The 17,688-nt window shown below is 50.2% G+C and overlaps 1 protein-coding gene across 1 annotated transcript in view; it reads left to right on the top strand.

The window, feature by feature from the left end:
• The window catches only part of CDYL (chromodomain Y like), a 155,728-nt gene that overhangs the window by 120,663 nt on the left and 17,377 nt on the right, over positions 1 to 17,688 (top strand). Inside the window, exons 3-4 of the mRNA XM_057555352.1 lie at positions 15,694 to 15,950; positions 17,230 to 17,402. Coding sequence (XP_057411335.1) covers positions 15,694 to 15,950; positions 17,230 to 17,402 — 430 coding nt within the window. The remainder of the gene's footprint in view (positions 1 to 15,693; positions 15,951 to 17,229; positions 17,403 to 17,688) is intronic.

The following is a 17,688-nucleotide window of genomic DNA, read 5'->3' as shown; positions in this document are numbered from 1 at the left end:
ATTGATTGCCTTGTTTCTTGACAATGAGTTGTATTTTCTTTTCTTTTCTTTTTTTTTTTAATTAATTTATTTATTTATGGCTGTGTTGGGTCTTCATTTCTGTGCGAGGGCTTTCTCTAGTTGTGGCAAGCAGGGGCCACTCTTCATCGCGGTGCGCGGGCCTCTCACTATCGCGGCCTCTCTTGTTGCGGAGCACAGGCTCCAGACGCACAGGCTCAGTAATTGTGGCTCACGGGCCCAGCTGTTCCGCGGCATGTGGGATCTTCCCAGACCAGGGCTCAAACCCATGTCCCCTGCATTGGCAGGCAGATTCTCAACCACTGCGCCACCAGGGAAGCCCTGTATTTTATTTTCTTGATCTTTCTGTATTTCATAATTTTTGATTGACTGCCAGACATCTTGTATGAAACAGGAGAGTCTAAGAAAAGTAATATTTGTGCCTAGAAATGGGCATGGTTTTTCTCAGGCAGCTAGTGTCGGAGGTTGAGTCATGTTAGTCAGCGGTTGAGCTGGGTTTGGCGTTTCCTTTGCTGTGGTTACTGGAAGGCTTTTCTCAGTGTTTGTGCTCTGCCCCCAGCTTTCAGCTGTCCCTGTGCCTGAGTCAGAGAGGACCTCTCTCACATGCTGTTGCCCCTCCCCTAGGAGTAGACTGCTGGTGATTTTTTAGTCAGTTCTTTTCTAGGCTGGGGTCGTGGGAAGTGGGGAAGATGCAAGGGGAGTGGCGTCAGGGTGTTCCTGGTTCCCGTGCCACCTCCATCTTGGGCCCCATGTGCCTCAGCCTTGGGGGTGGAGCTTTCTCAGGATTCTTTCTCCTGCCCAAGGGGTAGAAAGGGGTTTTCTCCCCCACACTCTCCTTCCCTCGGGTCTAAGGGCCCGCAGGGTTTGCTGCCCCTCTCCAGAAGCCTGAGAGGTCATGGCAGGCAGGTCAGTCTCCATACCTTTCCCCTGGGGGTGGCAGACCCCTTGCTCTGTGCCTGCGTTGCTCTGAGCGAGGCTGTGTCTGACCTCCCGCCTCGCCTGGGTCTGTCTCACGAATGAGCTTCTGTACTGTCATGCGAGCTCACGCTCAGCCTTCAGCAGTTCTTTTTTTTTTTTTTTTTTAATTTTTTTTGTTTATCATTTATTTATTATTTTTATTTTTGGCTGTGTTGGGTCTTCGTTTCTGTGTGAGGGCTTTCTCCAGTTGCGGCGAGTGGGGGCCACTCTTCATCGCGGTGCGCGGGCCTCTCACTATCGCGGCCTCTCTTGCTGCGGAGCAGAGGCTCCAGATGCTCAGGCTCAGCAGTTGTGGCTCACGGGCCCAGTTGCTCCGTGGCATGTGGGATCCTCCCAGACCAGGGCTTGAACCCGTGTCCCCTGCATTGGCAGGCAGACAGACTCTCAACCACTGCGCCACCAGGGAAGCCCCTTCAGCAGTTCTTGAGAGTTTCAGCTGATGGCTTCTTACTCATTTCTAGAGGCCCTGCCTTCGCCTGCCACAAATGACGCAGCCCGTGCACCCCATCTTTCAACGGACAGGCTTGTCTTTCCTAGAATTTTAGTGTATTTGGTTGTCAGTTACAACCTCAAGTCTCTGATGAGCTCAAGAAAAGTTGCCATTGTGTAGTTTGTCCAGCTCTTTAACCAGCCTTTCAGCCGTGGACAGGTCGTTCTTCATTCTGAGCTGTTGATCTGTTTTCCCCATTGGCTTTTGTTTATCATAGAACACAGCGTTTGCAGAGTTGGTGCTTAACGGGAGCAGGTTCTGATGTGCTTTCTTAGAGCAAGGTCCGCAGATGGCCCCGTCCGTGCTGAGCCCGAGCCGGTCGTGGTTGGCTTTGTACCACCAGCCTCGTGGTCCACTGACCTTCCCGGGATGGTCAGCTCCTGCTCGGCTGTAGAAGCGTTTCACTGCAGCACTGCAGCCCGGAAGCTGAACCACTGCATCCAAGTGGGAAGAGGGTGAAGAGCAGATCGACCTTGTAGCTGGGAGGCCAGGAAAAGGGGTCAGGAGGTGAGAGGTCAAGAAGATGCTACATGGGCTCTGCGTGTGCTGTGTAAGAACACACCTCCCTGTTCCGTGTGCCCGGCCTGGTTCCTCATAGGTCATGTGAACCTTTCCGTGTCATGGGGCATAATCACACCGTCCTTAATTACAGCAAACTCCCTACTTCTTTTTGAAGAACTTCCATTTGGTCAAATTCTAATGGATATCTATGATTACTTTTCTAAGATTAATTCCTAGATTTGGATTCATCAGAGGTTTTAATGTTTTTTGATACCAGTTGTCAAACTGCCTTCCAGAAAGCATTTTACCACTTTGCTCTCAAGAGGACACGCTTTGTGTGGGCCTGATGTTAGGGGTTTTGCTATTTTGGAAGTTAGTCTCATGTGTTTCTCTTAATATTAGAATGCTTAACTTGATTGCTTCAAATTTCCAGTGTGTGGACATTAATTTTAAATTCTATTGAGAAAATAAAACCACAAACGTGTTTGGAGTAACTGCCTTTTTAGTACAAACTGCGTACTTTACTCTTCTCTGAGGAGGTGATTCTTCACACCAGATTTTTTGAACTTTAAAGCTATTCTGTGTTCCTGTGAGTAAATTTCCTTTAAGTAGTCATGAGATAAAGAAATCTTGACCAAAAAGAACTAAACGTAATTCTGAGTGAGCATCACAGGTACTTAGAACAGTTCCTGGAAGTTCACTCTGGGTTAAATTTTGACCTTGTTCTCATGGTCTGAAAACTAACTGAAAGTCCAGTTAAAGCATGTCTGGAAGGGCAGGTGACAAGCTCTAGGTGGCCGTCCCTTTTCCCCAGGCCAGCCTCTGCTCCTGCAGCCAGCCTGACCTCACCTTCCTCTGGGTGGTTCATTCTAGGCCAGCGGCTGAGCTCTGAGGACAGAGGCGTCTCTCAAGTCCTCACAGCCTGTTTCCTTTTAAAATAAAATCATTTATTCTCATTTTCTTATGGTGCTTCCTAAATGCAAGGAAGCTTGGTGTTTCTCCATCTGCTGGGCGAGCTGTCTGGATGGAGGTCCAGCCCCACATCTGCACCAGGCTGGTCTGGGGGCTGATGAGGGGCCAGTGAGTGCCCCCCACCCCTCCCCACTGAGCACCTCTGCTTTGATCAGCTTTGCGTTTTAGGCTCCATGTTAGATTTCGTATAGGGAGGAAAAAAATCCGTGTGTGGGGAAATGTTAGGAAAGCCATCGCTTTTATGCACTTGGGGGACCCCGCTGAGTTTGCAATCTGTTCTATTGTGTGTTGTCCTTTGCCTTTATTGTTTTTTGTTGCTTCTGGTTTGGGGAGGCTGAGTGTCTGTGTGTGTGGGTCTCTTGATCTTTCAAAGACCCTCAGGGAGTAACTTCTCTTGCATCTTAGAAGTTACCAGGTTGTCGTCTTAAGTGGTAAGTTTGTTTTTTTTATTTAGAATCTTCTTTTACTGGGGTTTCCAGCCTTGCTCTGGCCTCCAGAAAGCCAGAACTAAGTCTGTGTTCTGCTTTTAGTGACCGGCTACAGGACCTCCTTTTTCCTGCGGTGCTGTCACCTCGGCTTCATCTTGTTGAGGGGGAACGGTGGTGCTTCCAGCAGACCTTGCCTTCGTGGCTTTAGTGGTCTCTCCTGCCCATCACGGTCTAGAACATACACTGATATGGAACTACGAACCTAGAGAGTCATGATAGCATTTGAGAACACAGTTAAAATGAACACAGGTGCTGTTCTGGTTTAAGCTATTGCTCATTTAGAGATGAGGTGAGGGGTGGAAAGGAGGGCTGCTTTACAGTGACAGTTCACATGAAGAAGTTAAGAGTACTCTCCTCTGCTGTACTCTGACGTTTGAATACCTAAGACACTGACTATGCTGGGAGCACGTGGAAAAGATTAAAAGTATAGATGACAGGTTTTCATCCCTGGCGTGTTGCTGTTGACATTGCAGTTGGAAGACTGAAGAAGACCTCACTGTGAATATCAGCAAACACCTTGAACTTATCCTTACTCTGGGTTATAATGTGCGTCCCAAGAAGGGGTTTGAAGTCTTGCACTCTGTGAGGCGCCCCTGCACCAGCGCTAGGAAATTAGCACTTGAACATTTTAGCCTAGACTATACTAAACACAATAAATGTAGACTGTGAATTAATTTTATTTGGAGTAGAGGTTTGGTTGTACTCTACATGTATCTAACCACGAGCGTGTCTTCCTGTAACATGTAGGACTTGAAATTAATGGGCATGCACTGTTAAAATGAAATGGGGAAATCAGATTGTAATTGATTAGTTCTCTTACTAAAGCAATAGTTGCAAAAACTGGTTGGTTCTAAAAGTCAAAATAAGCATCATAAAGAAAAGTGTTGAGGGACTTCCCTGGTGGTGCAGTGGTTAAGAATCTGCCTGCCAATGCAGGGGATTGGGTTTGTTCCCCGGTCCGGGAAGATCCCACATGACGCAAAGCAACTAACCCCATGCACCACAACTACTGAGCCTGCGCGCCACAACTGCTGAAGCCCACGCACCCTAGAGCCCACGAGCCACAACTACTGAGCCCACGTGCTGCAACTACTGAAGCCTGCGCGCCTAGAGCCTGTGCTGTGCAACAAGAGAAGCCACCGCAATGAGAAGCCTGCATGCCGCAACGAAGAGTAGCCCCCGCTCGCCGCAACTAGAGAAAGCCTGTGCATAGCAACGAAGACCCAACGCAGCCAAAAAAATAAACAAACAACTTAATTAATTAAATAAAATTACTTTAAAAAAGAAAAATGTTGAGAGAATTCAGTCCTATGTCAAATAAGGTAGAATCATTTTTGCGGGAAATAAAATTTTTGTAAGTACGATGAATAATAAGATTCCACTGCTGAGGAATCATACCGTGTAGGTAGTTATTGTTATCCTTCTTATGTATTTTTTTTTTGTTAATCCTTCTTCTCAGCACTAAAGAGGAATGTGGGTCTGATCATTTTCTGTTCCTTTTTTTTGTACTTAAAGTGACATAGTATAAAGATTTTTTTTTTAAATTTTTTTTATTTATTTATTTATGGCTGTGTTGGGTCTTTGTTTCTGTGCGAGGGCTTTCTCTAGTTGTGGCAAGCGGGGGCCACTCTTCATCGCGGTGCGCGATCCTCTCACTGTCGCGGGCCTCTCTTGTTGCGGAGCACAGGCTCCAGACGCGCAGGCTCAGTAATTGTGGCACACGGGCCTAGTTGCTCCACGGCATGTGGGATCTTCCCGGACCAGGGCTCGAACCCGTGTCCCCTGCATTGGCAGGCAGATTCTCAACCACTGCGCCACCAGGGAAGCCCAGTATAAAGGTTTTTGCTAGGTTTTTTTCTCTCCAATATTTGACTTAGTTTCAAGGCTGTTAATGAGGAAATAAAATGCACTACATTTAAAGCATCACCTGTCTTATTAGATTTACTTTGGGAACTTATCCTGATACACTTATTTAGAATGATAGGATTTATATTGCTAGTAATTTTTCATTTTTTATTTTAGTTTGTCAGAAGTAAAACTAAACTTAATAGCTTGAATTTGCATCTATAATTAAAGCTTGAATCACGCTTGAAAGTTTTCCATTAACCTCTTCAAAGAATACACTTCACTTGTAAGGGTTTCCATTTCCTCCGTGTTCCTAACTTTGATTCTGAATTGTTGGTGCCAATAGCTTTGCAACTGCTTTACTGCCATTTCTGTTGAACACAGTAAAGATGATGTTTAAATTTCCTTTAGTCTACTGAGGACTCCTGTGCTTTTCTGGATCTAGGAATCCAAATCCCCTTAGGGATTAGTGCTTGCTGAGGAGCTCGGCTCAACTCGCAGTGAAGATTGGAGCTGACAGAGGGCTCTTCTGTACTTGACGGGGCTGTGGAGGAATGACCTTTGTACCAGGAAACTTCAAAACACAGGCGAGGACTCTCAGTGTTTTCTGGTTGTGCCTTGAACTGATTGTAGACGTTTGCATAGTTTATGGTGACATTGCTAATTGGAGTGTTTTTATTCCAAAGAACAAAAATCTTCAAGTTCCTTTTTACTCTCCTCCTGTCAAAATGTCATCAGGAAACACTCTGAGTAAAAGCAAGGCTAGGGAATTCCCTGGCGGTCCAGTGGTTGGGACTCTGCACTGCTTCCACTCACTGCAGGGGGCATGCGTTTGATCCCGGGTCAGGGAAATAGGATCCCGCATGCCATGAGACACAGCCCCCCCCCACCAAAAAAAAAGGCTAGTTCTCTGGACTGAAGGCACAGGCTTGGTGAGGCCTGGGTCCTGCCGTTGGGGAAGCATGTGGCCTCACGTGTACCTTCAAGCTGCAAGACTGGCCAGGAGAAAGTGATTCCCAGCAATAAAAAGAGAAACAAATAATGTGTTTGATGAAGATTTTATCTCTAGACTAAGAGCCTCGGAATCAGCTACAAATCCTTGTGCGATTCGTCTTGATTGTATTAACTCATCCAACATTTGTCTCCTCTGCTTCCCTATCCCAGGAAAACCAAAGAAAGTTAGCAAGAAAATGGAAGTAATCAAAGTCCAGTCCATGATTCAGATCTTCTCCAAGAGTTTGATTATAATTTCTAATTAAACACATTCTAGCTAATTTGGGAAAATACTAAATATAACTTCAAAAAATTAAACATAGAATTACCATATGATCCCTTTCCGTATCAACAGATACAGACTTGTATATGTACAGATTTGTATCTAATCCATAGAATTACCAATTCCACTTCTAGGTATATATCCAAAGAATTGAAAGTAGGGACTCGGGTGTTTGTACACTTGTATGAATACGAATGTTCATACAGCATTATTCACAACACCCAAAAGGTGGAAACAACCCAAATGTCCACTGGGGAATGAATGGATAAACAAAATGTGGTGTTTTTAAAAAAAAATATTGGAATGGAATATTATGCACCTTTAGAAAAGAATGCCGTTCTTACACAGGCTACATACAACGTGGATGAACCTCAAAGGCATTATGCTAAATGAGATAAGCCAGACACAGAAGGACAGATGTCATATGATTCTACTTATATGAGGTCCCTAGAGTAATCAAATTCACGGACACAGGAAGTAGAAGGGTGGTTGTCAGGAGAATGAGGAGTTACGTGTTTAATGGGCTCAGCGTTGCAGGTCGGAAGGTGGAAAGTTCTGTGGGCGGATGGTGGTGATGGTTGCACAGCAGTATGGATGTGCTTAACGCCACTGAACTGCACACTTAGAAGTGGTTAAAATGGTAAGGTTTATGTGTTTTTACCATAATAAAAATTATGTTCCCAATTCTGTTTGCTAATATTTTATTTAGGACTTTTGTTCCCCCCGCAAAATACATGCATGTGTGTGTGTGAAGCAAAGCTAAGCTGAAGCTGTTTCGGGGGTATTAGACTGTCCCTCCCCCATGCCTGGCCTGGTGACAGAAGTTACGAGGTGACAGATAGCTCTGTGGTTTGTTTTCATAGGACAGGCAGGTGGGGGAGGGGAGTTGCAAGCGGCCCCCCTGGCCTGCTGGATGGGGGCTCCACGACCCCGGGAGGGCAGTTGAGCTCTGGACCTTGGCTTTCACCTTGTGGAACAGATTCAGTGAGATGCCGGGACCCCGAGAGCCGATGTGCCTGTGGTGTCCGTTGTCCCCCCTTGGCCTCCGCATCCCAATCAGGAGGTCAGGCGATCTCTGATCGCCTCCTCGGAAACTAGTAGGATTGCTCGCTGGCATCTACCCCCTTGCTTTTGGGGAAGAATAAGGGAAAAAGTGAGGAAGAGTTGTCACTGAATGGGAAGCCCTTCTGAGCGGAGGTGTGGAAATCTTCAGGATGTGGAAGTATTTACTCTCCTTAATGATATTAACCGCAAACAGTTACAAAATTATAAACACAACCATTGGCCTACTTGGCTGTGAACGTGTGGGCCTGTCTCCTCTAAGGCAGCTCTTAACAAGGTCAGCGGTGTGATCTCATCCGTCTCAACTTCCAGACTCCCTGCAGGTTCCCAGACCTTGAGCCTTTGCTGTCTCCTTCCCGCTCCCCCCCAAATATTTATTTATTTATTTGGCCACGCCGGGTCTCAGTTGCGGCACGTGGGCTCCTTAGTTGCGGCATGCATGTGGGATCTAGTTCCCCGACCAGGGATCAAACCCCAGTCCCCTGCATGGGGAGCACGGAGTCTTAACCACTGCGCCACCAGGGAAGTCCCTGCTGTCTCCTTTGATTCACTCGCTAAATTTGTTCATGGAGAAAAGCAATCGTGTTGACGGTCTTTGAGTATTTCAAGTTTCTCTGCATTTCTGATACCCTAATTGACTGTTCTAGCATCTCCCTGGCATCTCTCCAGCGTTCATCACTTCTTGTATCACGTATTCTTTCTCTTCATTTCCTTACTTGTCTGTTTCGGTCATTTGGACTTTAACGACCCTCCTCTGCTTGGGAGGAACTGTTAACTGCTGACCGGGTCTTGGTCCTCTGACCTCAGCTTTTCCCTTTGGGAATCCTGAGCCTCCTGTTCAGACAGCGGTTGTGCCGCATCCATCAGTGTGCGACAGAGTCACGTGGGAGGGGCCCCGCTCCCCTCCCAGAAACCCCAGGTGGCTGGGAATGTGGCCCCAGGAGCATTTGTTTCTAAGCTGCTCAGTGACGCTGTTGTGAGTCAGTTTGAGAATCTGTGGACGGCAGAACATTGCACTTGTCATGTCAAATATTACACTACTGTATATACCTCTTGGTTTGTAGTCTTTGGTTTAATTGGGCTGATCTTATATAGGTTTTAGGAAATTATAATTAATTAGCTAAACTTTATTTAAAATTACATAGTCTCATTAATTGCCACTTTTATCTCAAAATGTTATTTTTCTTTTTAAGTCTCCTCATTGCTTTTTCATACTTAATGCTCGTAGGTTGGTTCCCTCTGGAAACTTAGTTATTTAACAAAATAATTTCAATTGAAGAAATCACAGCTTGTGTCCTTTCTTCGGTCAGTTTTCAGAATGCTTCCTAATTCTAGGTACTCTTAGATTTGTTAGCTAATTCATTTCACTCTTTTCCATTCACCTGCCTTCAATATATTTCTAGCATTCATGAGCTATTTCGTGGTGTCAAGGAATTCTGTGTGTGCTTCATGCACTAAAATGGCTTTTTTAAATTTTATTTATTTTTATTTTTGGCTGCATTGGTTTTTTTTTATTATTATTATTAATTTATTTATTTATTTTTGGCTGTGTTGGGTCTTCGTTTCTGTTCGAGGACTTTCTTCAGTTGCGGCGAGCGGGGACCACTCTTCATCGCGGTGCGCGGGCCTCTCACTATCACGGCCTCTCTTGTTGCGGAGCACAGGCTCCACACGTGCAGGCTCAGTAATTGTGGCTCACGGGCCCGGCCACTCCGCGGCATGTGGGATTCCCCCCAGACCAGGGCTCGAACCCGTGTCCTCTGCACCGGCAGGCAGACCCCCCAACCACTGCACCACCAGGGAAGCCCTAAAATGGCTTTTATACACCCTCCATCCTTAGGCGTTCTTTTGCTCTTTAAAGAATGAGTTGTTCGCAGTATGTTTTCCCCAGTGCAGATTCTGTGCCGGTGGCTACTCGGTACAAAGTTGTGGAGCGCCCTGGCCCTGGCTCAGTGAGGCTCCAGCTCCTCTTAGGAAGCTGGGATGCAGGTGGTCCTGCCTGGATCCTGGAGCAGATGGTGGTACCTGATTGATTCCCAAGAGGGGATGTCAGAGACATGAAAGAGACCCAACTATGGAAAATCTTGGTTATTCACCTGATGCATTTTTATTTAAGTTGGGTTTTTTGTTTTGTTTTTTTTTTTTTTGGTTCTTGTTTTGTAGGGAAAATACTTTCATAAAAGGTTTGAGGAGAGCTCTTGTGGTTGTGGCCTTGGCCACAGCCAGTGTGTTATCAAAACTAGAAGGCAGAGAAGCAGTGAGGCTGATGGAGGTCAAGCTAGAGGTGAAAGACTGGAAAGCGGGCGGATGGAGAAAGCAGGGCAGGGAGGGGCCAGGGACTGGACGGGACGTGAGCGTGCAGGGCAGTGATCACGGGTCTGTCCCTGCCCACTCCCACCCCACAGGTCTCCAGCCAAGTCAGGACAGTGACCCGGCAGCCTGCTCTCCCCTCCAGCCACCCACCTCCCAGGGTGGTACCAGCCAGCGAGGGACACCCTGCGGATGCTGCTGAGAAAGCAGGAGGCGTGCTGACCGGGAGGCGAGGGCTCGAGTCTCAGGCTTATTTATTGGGTCGGGTGTATCCCAAGTGTCAGGGGCAGTGCTGGGCGCCCTCCTGCTCTGGGGGGTCACCTCTTACAGCCCAAGGTGGCGAGCGTCCAGCGGGCTCAGCGGGGCTGAAGGGGGGGACCGAGTCCAGGTTGGGGCCCAGAAGCACAGCCCAAGCTTTCTCACAGTGGGCGCTGCGTGCCCAGGTGCTCAGATGGTTCCTGATATATCAGTCGTGTTGGAGCAAAGCATTATGGGAGCACTGGTGGCATGTTAATGTCTCTTATGAAGACAGCCAAGAGTGAGCCTATAAACTTTAAATCCAGAGATCCCCATGGACAGGGAACCGTAATTGAAGGAGTTGCAGCAGAGACTTTTATAATGATTTACAAAGGATTCATTGAATGTTATGGAAACAAGGGATGCTACTGTTTAAAGCCTACCTTTAGTTCCACGTTCGTTTGAAAAGTTTTCTGTTAATGAATTCAGTTTGCAGATTATATAATCTGAATAAAATGATAGGCTTTTATATCATTACATAGGATTAGGTTCCGTGAGTGTGGATAACAACATTTGGAAATGTTAGACTCCATAAAGGAGGGCTGATAATTCTGTAGACACTGTAGTGCTTGCTCTCTAACTTTAGACTAAAGAAGTAATGGCCGTGAACATCCAGGAGGCCTAGGTCCTTTCCTTCTTCCAGCCTCCTGGCCGCCTCACCTTCAGTCCGCGTTCCCAGGTCAGCATTTCCCCGCAGCGTGGAAGTCACCTCCAGACAGAAGGCCCAGTGGGTCATCGGGCTCACCTGCCCCCTTCATGCTGGCAACGCGGTCCTGCCCTGCCTGTTGTCTGGTGTCTGAAATGGTCATGTGGTGGTTTGTTCTGTTTTCTGGGTCTCACTGGCCAGTGAGGAAATCCAGACACCGTTTCTCTATCATGGTTGGAAGCACATTTCACGTTAGAGACATGCTTTTTGAAGCAGTGAATTTTTAAATTTTATTTATTTGGTTGCACTGGGTCTTAGTTGCGGCTCACAGGCTCCTTAGTTGCAGCATGCAAACTCAGTGGCGGCATGCATGTGGGTTCTAGTTCCCTGACCAGCAATCAAACCCAAGCCCCCTGCATTGGGAGCGCAGAGTCTTAACCACTGCGCCACCAGGGAAGTCCCTTGAAGCAGTGAATTTTAACAGGTTAGCAGTACATGTTTGAGGTATCTTTTTTTTTTTTTTTTTTTTGGCTGCGTTGGGTCTTCATTGCTGCATGCGGGCTTTCTCTAGGTGCGGCGAGCAGGGGCTACTCTTCGTTGCGGTGCGCGGGCTTCTCATTGCGGTGGCTTCTCGTTGTGGAGCACGGGGCTCTAGGCGCGCGGGTTTCAGTAGTTGTGGCACGTGGGCTCAGTAGTTGTGGCTCGCGGGCTCTAGAGCGCAGGCTCAGTAGTTGTGGCTCACGGGCCCAGTTGCTCCACGGCATGTGGGATCTTCCTGGACCAGGGCTCGAACCCGTGTCCCCTGCATTGGCAGGCGGATTCTCAACCACTGCGGCACCAGGGAGGCCCCTGAGGGTATCTTTTTTGCTCTTAGAATGTTTTAAAAGAAAACCGTTTATCGGGAGAAACGCTGAGTTTTTCGTAGCTGGATTTCACGCGGGTTCCTTGTAGGAAAGCGCCTCGTGGTCTCGGCATCCGACTCCCTCAGGAGCTGTCAGCTGTCAGCGTGTCACACAGTGGTTTCCATCGTGGAGGACACCTGTTCCTGAATCTCAGTGTTTGCCTGTTAGTTGAGTCCTTAGCAGTGGCTTCTGCTCTGGAGTGTGGCACTCCTGCCCACGATTGTCACGAGGCTGGGTGGGCTGCAGGCCTCCTCCTCTGAGTGCAGGGGCCTGGGCTGAAGGGGCGTTGGGGTCCCCTCCCCTCATCTGCTTGGTCAGTGGCCACCGCGTGTTCCAAACACCGGGGGTGCGGCCGTGAATGAGACAGATGGGGACCCTGCTCTCAGGAGCTTATGGAGCGTAAGTAGAAGTCAGGTGAGACACAGTGAGCTGGGGTGAGGAGCACCGCGAGGGAAACAGACCGGGCCGCGTGGATGCTGACGGGGGCACTGCAAGCGTGGGGGCCGGGGCTGCCCGAGGAGCTGCCGCTCAGATGAGCAGAAACAAACAGCCGTCTGGAGCTCTAGGGCCAGAACGTTCTAGGTAGAGGGAAGAGCGAGTCCAGAGGCCCTGGGGGAGCACAGACCTGGACGGGGGACGCACGTCACGGGGGACGTGGCCCAGTGCTGGCGCCTGCGAGTCTGAGGTCAGTCCTGCTGTGAGCACTTCTCCACCTGAACAGGGTCCTACAGGCGGGGAACAGAGGGTCCTGGGGGTCATATTGGTGTGGGGTTGGGGGTTGAGCCACTCAGCAGAGCTCTAACAGGGACATGAAGGCCAGAGTCAGCAGTGCTGGTTGGCATGAGCCAACAGAAATCCACGGCTAAATTTGCAGAACCACGGAGAGCTCCGGGGGACCTGCTGCCTCAAATATGTTGAGCTTTTTCCAAAGCTCACGTATCAAGGCTACATGGACCCATAGCCTAGAAACCCTGCTTTTGTGGAAGGAAGCCACCAGGAAAACTCTTGGAGAGTCGAGGAACGTGTGGCTTTACCCTGCGAAGCAGGAGCAGGTCGGGGTGGAAGGGCCGATCCGAAGCCAGCGGCTTTGCCCTGGTGGACGGCGGGCACCCGGCACGCAGAGGGCTTCCCCGTGTCACCAGGCTCGTTCTTGCCGCTTTGACACAGCACCTGTTAGCTCACTCAGGGTTGGTAACGTCAAGATCCAAACACACCGGCAAGTGCTGCCCCGAGAATCTGCTCCTCCGGGAAGTGCCGGAGCTCCAGCCGGGCCGTCCGTTACCCTTCGCCCGGGCCGGGTGGCCTCCCCGCCTGCCTCTGCCGGGGCTTATTCCTGATGCGGCCTCTTTGTAGGCAGGGGAGTCATCATCGTCTGTCACGTAAACACCAGTCCCGCTCACCTGCAGTTGTTCTTCTGGGGTCCTTAAAACTGCATTTTAACAAATTCTTGGTTTGAACAGTTTTTGTCTGTCGTGCATTGAATCCTGCGTTCTGGCTTCTGCCCTCCGGTGAGACCACTTCCCGGGTTTAATAGTGGCCTCTCATTTTCCCCCCCCCCCCCACCCCGCCCCATGACCTCTCATTCCCCACCCCCCGCCCCATGACCTCCCCGTTCCCCACCCCCCCGCCCCATGACCTCCCCGTTCCCCACCCCCCCCGCCCCATGACCTCCCCGTTCCCCACCCCCCCGCCCCATGACCTCCCCGTTCCCCACCCCCCCGCCCCATGACCTCCCCGTTCCCCACCCCCCCCCCGCCCCATGACCTCCCCGTTCCCCACCCCCCGCCCCATGACCTCCCCGTTCCCCTCCTCCTCGCTGTGGCGTACGCCACTGTTGACGCATCCTCGCCGCGTGGCGCCTCTCCCGCCCCTTGGGCAGCCCTGGGCTGCCTTCCTGGCCCTGCGCGTGGCCCTCCCCGCTCCCAGGCGGGCTCGCTGCTCATCTCCCCTTCACTGCTCCTGCTTCTCGGCTCCGCTGTCATTTCTGGACACCCGCTCCGCTTACCACAAGCCCCACTGCTGGGCTCTGGAGCCTCTTCACTCCAGCGGTAACTGGAGAAAACCACGCTTGCCTGTGACACCCCCTGCGGACGCCCCGCCTCCCGGGCACCGGGCTCAGTGGTTAGCCTCATCCGTGGCCCGTTCCTCCCGCACCCGGGAAGTTGTCCGTTCGTGTAGACTCCGGCTCAGGGCAGATGGGCGGAGGAACGATGGGCAGAGGGAGGAGTGGAGACAGCAAGGATAGCCCAGGCGAGGCTGTGACGGGCGTGAGAAGAGAGGGCAGTGCTGGGAAGAGCAGCTCAGAGCGGAGAACGTCTGTAAGCACAGACGGGAGGGTGGGGGGACCTGGTAGCGGAGAGGCTGAAGGTTAAAAGAAACAGAAAGGATCCTTGCTGGCTTCCTCAGAAAGATTCAGCACTGGTAACAGCTTATCAAATGCTCTTTCCGTTACAGATCTTTAGAAACTTATCCTACAGATTGGCCAGCACATGGGAAGGGACAACACAAGCCAAGGTTATGCACTGCAGCATTATTTGTAGTATCAAAAAATTGCTGGTAAAATGCATTACAGAAATCCAAAACGCTGTGTCTAATATGCCACCATTTGTGTTTGTTAAAGGCGGGTGAGAGAGAAGCATTTAAATTCATATTTGCTGATATACACCTAGGGCACTCTGTGAGACACCTGGAAACCAGACCCAGTGGCTGTGGAGGACAGGGGGTCGTGGGCTGATGGGGGAGGCCTTTTACCATGTACCTTTTTATAGTCTCAGCGTCTTGCACCATATATGTATTAGAACTTCTCCCAGATTTTCCCAAAAACGAATTTATTTTGAATTCTAAAAACCTCCAAAGTAGTTCTACTAACTGAATGAAAGTCAGCCTGTTTAACCAGGGAGATGACCTGACTTCTCCAATCATCCATTCACAAGTCTTCTCCAGCAGCTCCAGCTTGTTTTCTTTCACTTCGCAGGAAATATTCCTGACTTGTAATTCATCCCGCTCTTCTCCTCAGAGAACTTCTCTCCTTGCTCATTTTATCAGTAAAGCCTGATCCAGTTCCTTGCATTTCTTTCCCTTTCTTCCTCCACCCAAAGGCTCTATACATTCATTACCAGGTTAGATAATATTTAGACAGTTCACACCAATGGGAGCATAATTATTTGCCTTAACATCTGAGCCCTTAGCCTGACATTTCTTGGTAACTCTAAGAAAGTATCAAACTCTTGACTTTACCGTATTAAGCAGCACTGAGTCCGGAAGGCCGTGTCTTAAGGCTGAGTGAAGCACAGCAGTCAGGCTGACACACAGCAACCTACCGAGGAGGGAGAAGTAGCGGGACGTCTTCGGTGGCAGGAGAGAGCGCTGTCTCCAGCCGTTGAAAAGGCTGTTTGACAATGTAGTAGAACTGGGACCAGTGGACAGAGTGGCCCGAGGGGGTGGTGGACCTGCAGAAACGGGGGGGCTGCTTCATGCGTCTGTACGAGTGGCTCTTCATCCAGAAGAAATTTTGGCTAAATGGCAGGTAGCCTCGGCTCTAATAATAAGATATTTCTTTGAAGCAGTTTCCATTCTTCTTTCAACTTCTCAAGCCCAGAGTATGTCCTCTTCATGAGACCCATTCTAGTTCAGTTCCATTCCTCAAAAGTCTCAAATTTTGCAGCTTCTTTTCAGCACGTTCCTTCCCATCTCTGTTTTATTAGGCGGGATCAGTGCGAGGGTGATTTCCTTGTCAGACTTGGAAGGCAAACAAACGCCTTTCAAAGTAGCCTCTCCAAAGGTTCTACTTTTTAACCTTCTTAAATTAACACAGTCGATCCTGGGTCTGTCGCAAGCATTTTTCCCTAATTCAAAGGCGAGTTGATGGCAAGACCTCACCGACTGCTGTGCTTTCGGACCCCTGGCAGGTTCCTCCCCATTCATGGACGCGCTGACGGCCAACGGGACGACCAACCTGCAGACGTCAGTCACGGGCGTGACGGCCGGGAAGAGGAAATTCATCGACGACAGACGAGACCAGCCCTTCGACAAGCGGCTGCGTTTCAGCGTGAGGCAGACGGAAAGCGCCTACAGGTACAGGGACATCGTCGTCCGGAAGCAGGACGGCTTCACTCACATCCTGCTGTCCACAAAGTCGTCCGAGAACAACTCTCTCAACCCAGAGGTGAGCGCCGTCCCTGGGGCCGCTCGGGGCCTCCTGCCTCTCAGGGCCTGCGGGGCCTGGTGCCTGCTCTCGTGCGCCCTTTCTCATCCCCCATCCCCACCCCGGGCTGTTTCACCCGACGGTGGAAGCCAGGGCAGTGCGGCAGGCCTGCTCCCCGTTATACATGACAGTGTGGTCCGGTGAGGGCCTGGCTTCCTGCTTGGGGCTCTGGCTGTGAACAGGGAGGTGGCGGTGGTGCCCCTGTGCTTCCACCTCCCGGCCAGGAGCTCTTCATCCATCAGGGGGGACGGAGGGCCTCCCTGAAGTCACGTGTAAAGCGTGTGCATACGCCATCCTGTAGCTTTCGTCAGGTCCCAGAGCTCTCTGTTCAGACAAGACTAAAGAGCCCCAGGTCCAGCCTTCCGAATATCTCACCATCCTTCCCAGTCGGTCCCAGCACTCCACGTAGTGGAACTTACAGCTGCAGTGATACCAGTGCATTTATTACTGATCGTACCCGGTAAAGGCAGCTTCCCAGGATCGAGGGAGACTGGTGCTCGCAGAGCCTCGAAAATTTAGTCTGTGAAGTATCTAAAATCGGAAGTGTTTGAACCTGCACTATATCATGCCTAAAATTGTAAGTTCTGGTAGTTGTTTGTTTCCTGCTTGTGAACAGCTAGGTCAAGCCTTTTCTGGATGAGAAAACCAAACCACAGAAAGCTAGTGTGTCTGGCCAGGATCACGGGACAGACCAGCTCAGGGCTGGTCCCCGGTACATCGTTAGACCGTTGGTTATTTGTAAGTCCTTCACAGAGACCATTTTAAATGGTTTGTGCCCTTCTAAAATGCCTCCGTGCTGATGTGCTTGTACTTATTACCCTTACGCACTAAACTTGGGGTTTCTGTCCCAAGTATGGAGGCTGGTGTCAAATGAAACCAAACAGAACCAAACTAGTGGTTTGTTTGAACTGGTTGCATGTGCCACCTGCTGTCCAAACTGTAGAAATGCCAAGGGGATATAATACGTAACTCACCCACCGAGAGCCGCAAGGACTGGACCGTTGAGTAACTCAGATTCACACATCTCTCTAGTTATACTCCGTTCGTAATTTGTTACGTGATGATACTCTGTCCCCATTATTCCCAATCGCTGGTTTCAGAAAATAAGAAACTTGCGAGTTACTTGGTAGATACAGGCAACAGTATCAGGCTGTAAATGCACTTTCCGTGGATCGAGATGGTCCAGTAGTAAGATGCCCTGAGGGTTCCCTTCGCGCCCGTGACGCCCGGTGCCTTTCAGGTGATGAAGGAAGTGCAGAGCGCCCTGAGCACAGCCGCCGCCGACGACAGCAAGCTGGTGCTGCTCAGCGCCGTGGGCAGCGTCTTCTGCTGCGGCCTCGACTTCATCTACTTCATCCGGCGCCTGACGGACGACCGGAAGAGAGAGAGCACGAAGATGGCCGAGGCCATCAGGTACGCACACCTGGTCCGCCGTGAACGCCGGCGTGACCCAGACCCCGTGGGGCGGGTCTGGACGGGCCTGCGAGCAGGGCGTGCGTCTCCTCCCCTGAGACTCGCTGGTAGCAGAGTTAGTTGGTCAGATCTTCTGTCTCTGCTGTGGGCCACTTGCCTTGAGCAAATGACTCATGTCAAGGTTGGCTGGAGCCCAGCACACGCTCGATGGGGGGCGCTCCGGGGGCAGAGCGCAGGGTAGCACGTGGCCGGGGTTTCGGCCGTCCACGCTCCGTGTGCTCTGCCA

This window comes from Balaenoptera acutorostrata, chromosome 10, assembly GCF_949987535.1.
Source record: "Balaenoptera acutorostrata chromosome 10, mBalAcu1.1, whole genome shotgun sequence".
NCBI lineage: Eukaryota > Metazoa > Chordata > Mammalia > Artiodactyla > Balaenopteridae > Balaenoptera > Balaenoptera acutorostrata.
The sequence above is the reverse complement of the archived record's forward strand: the minus strand, read 5'-3'. Positions and strand labels throughout refer to the sequence as shown.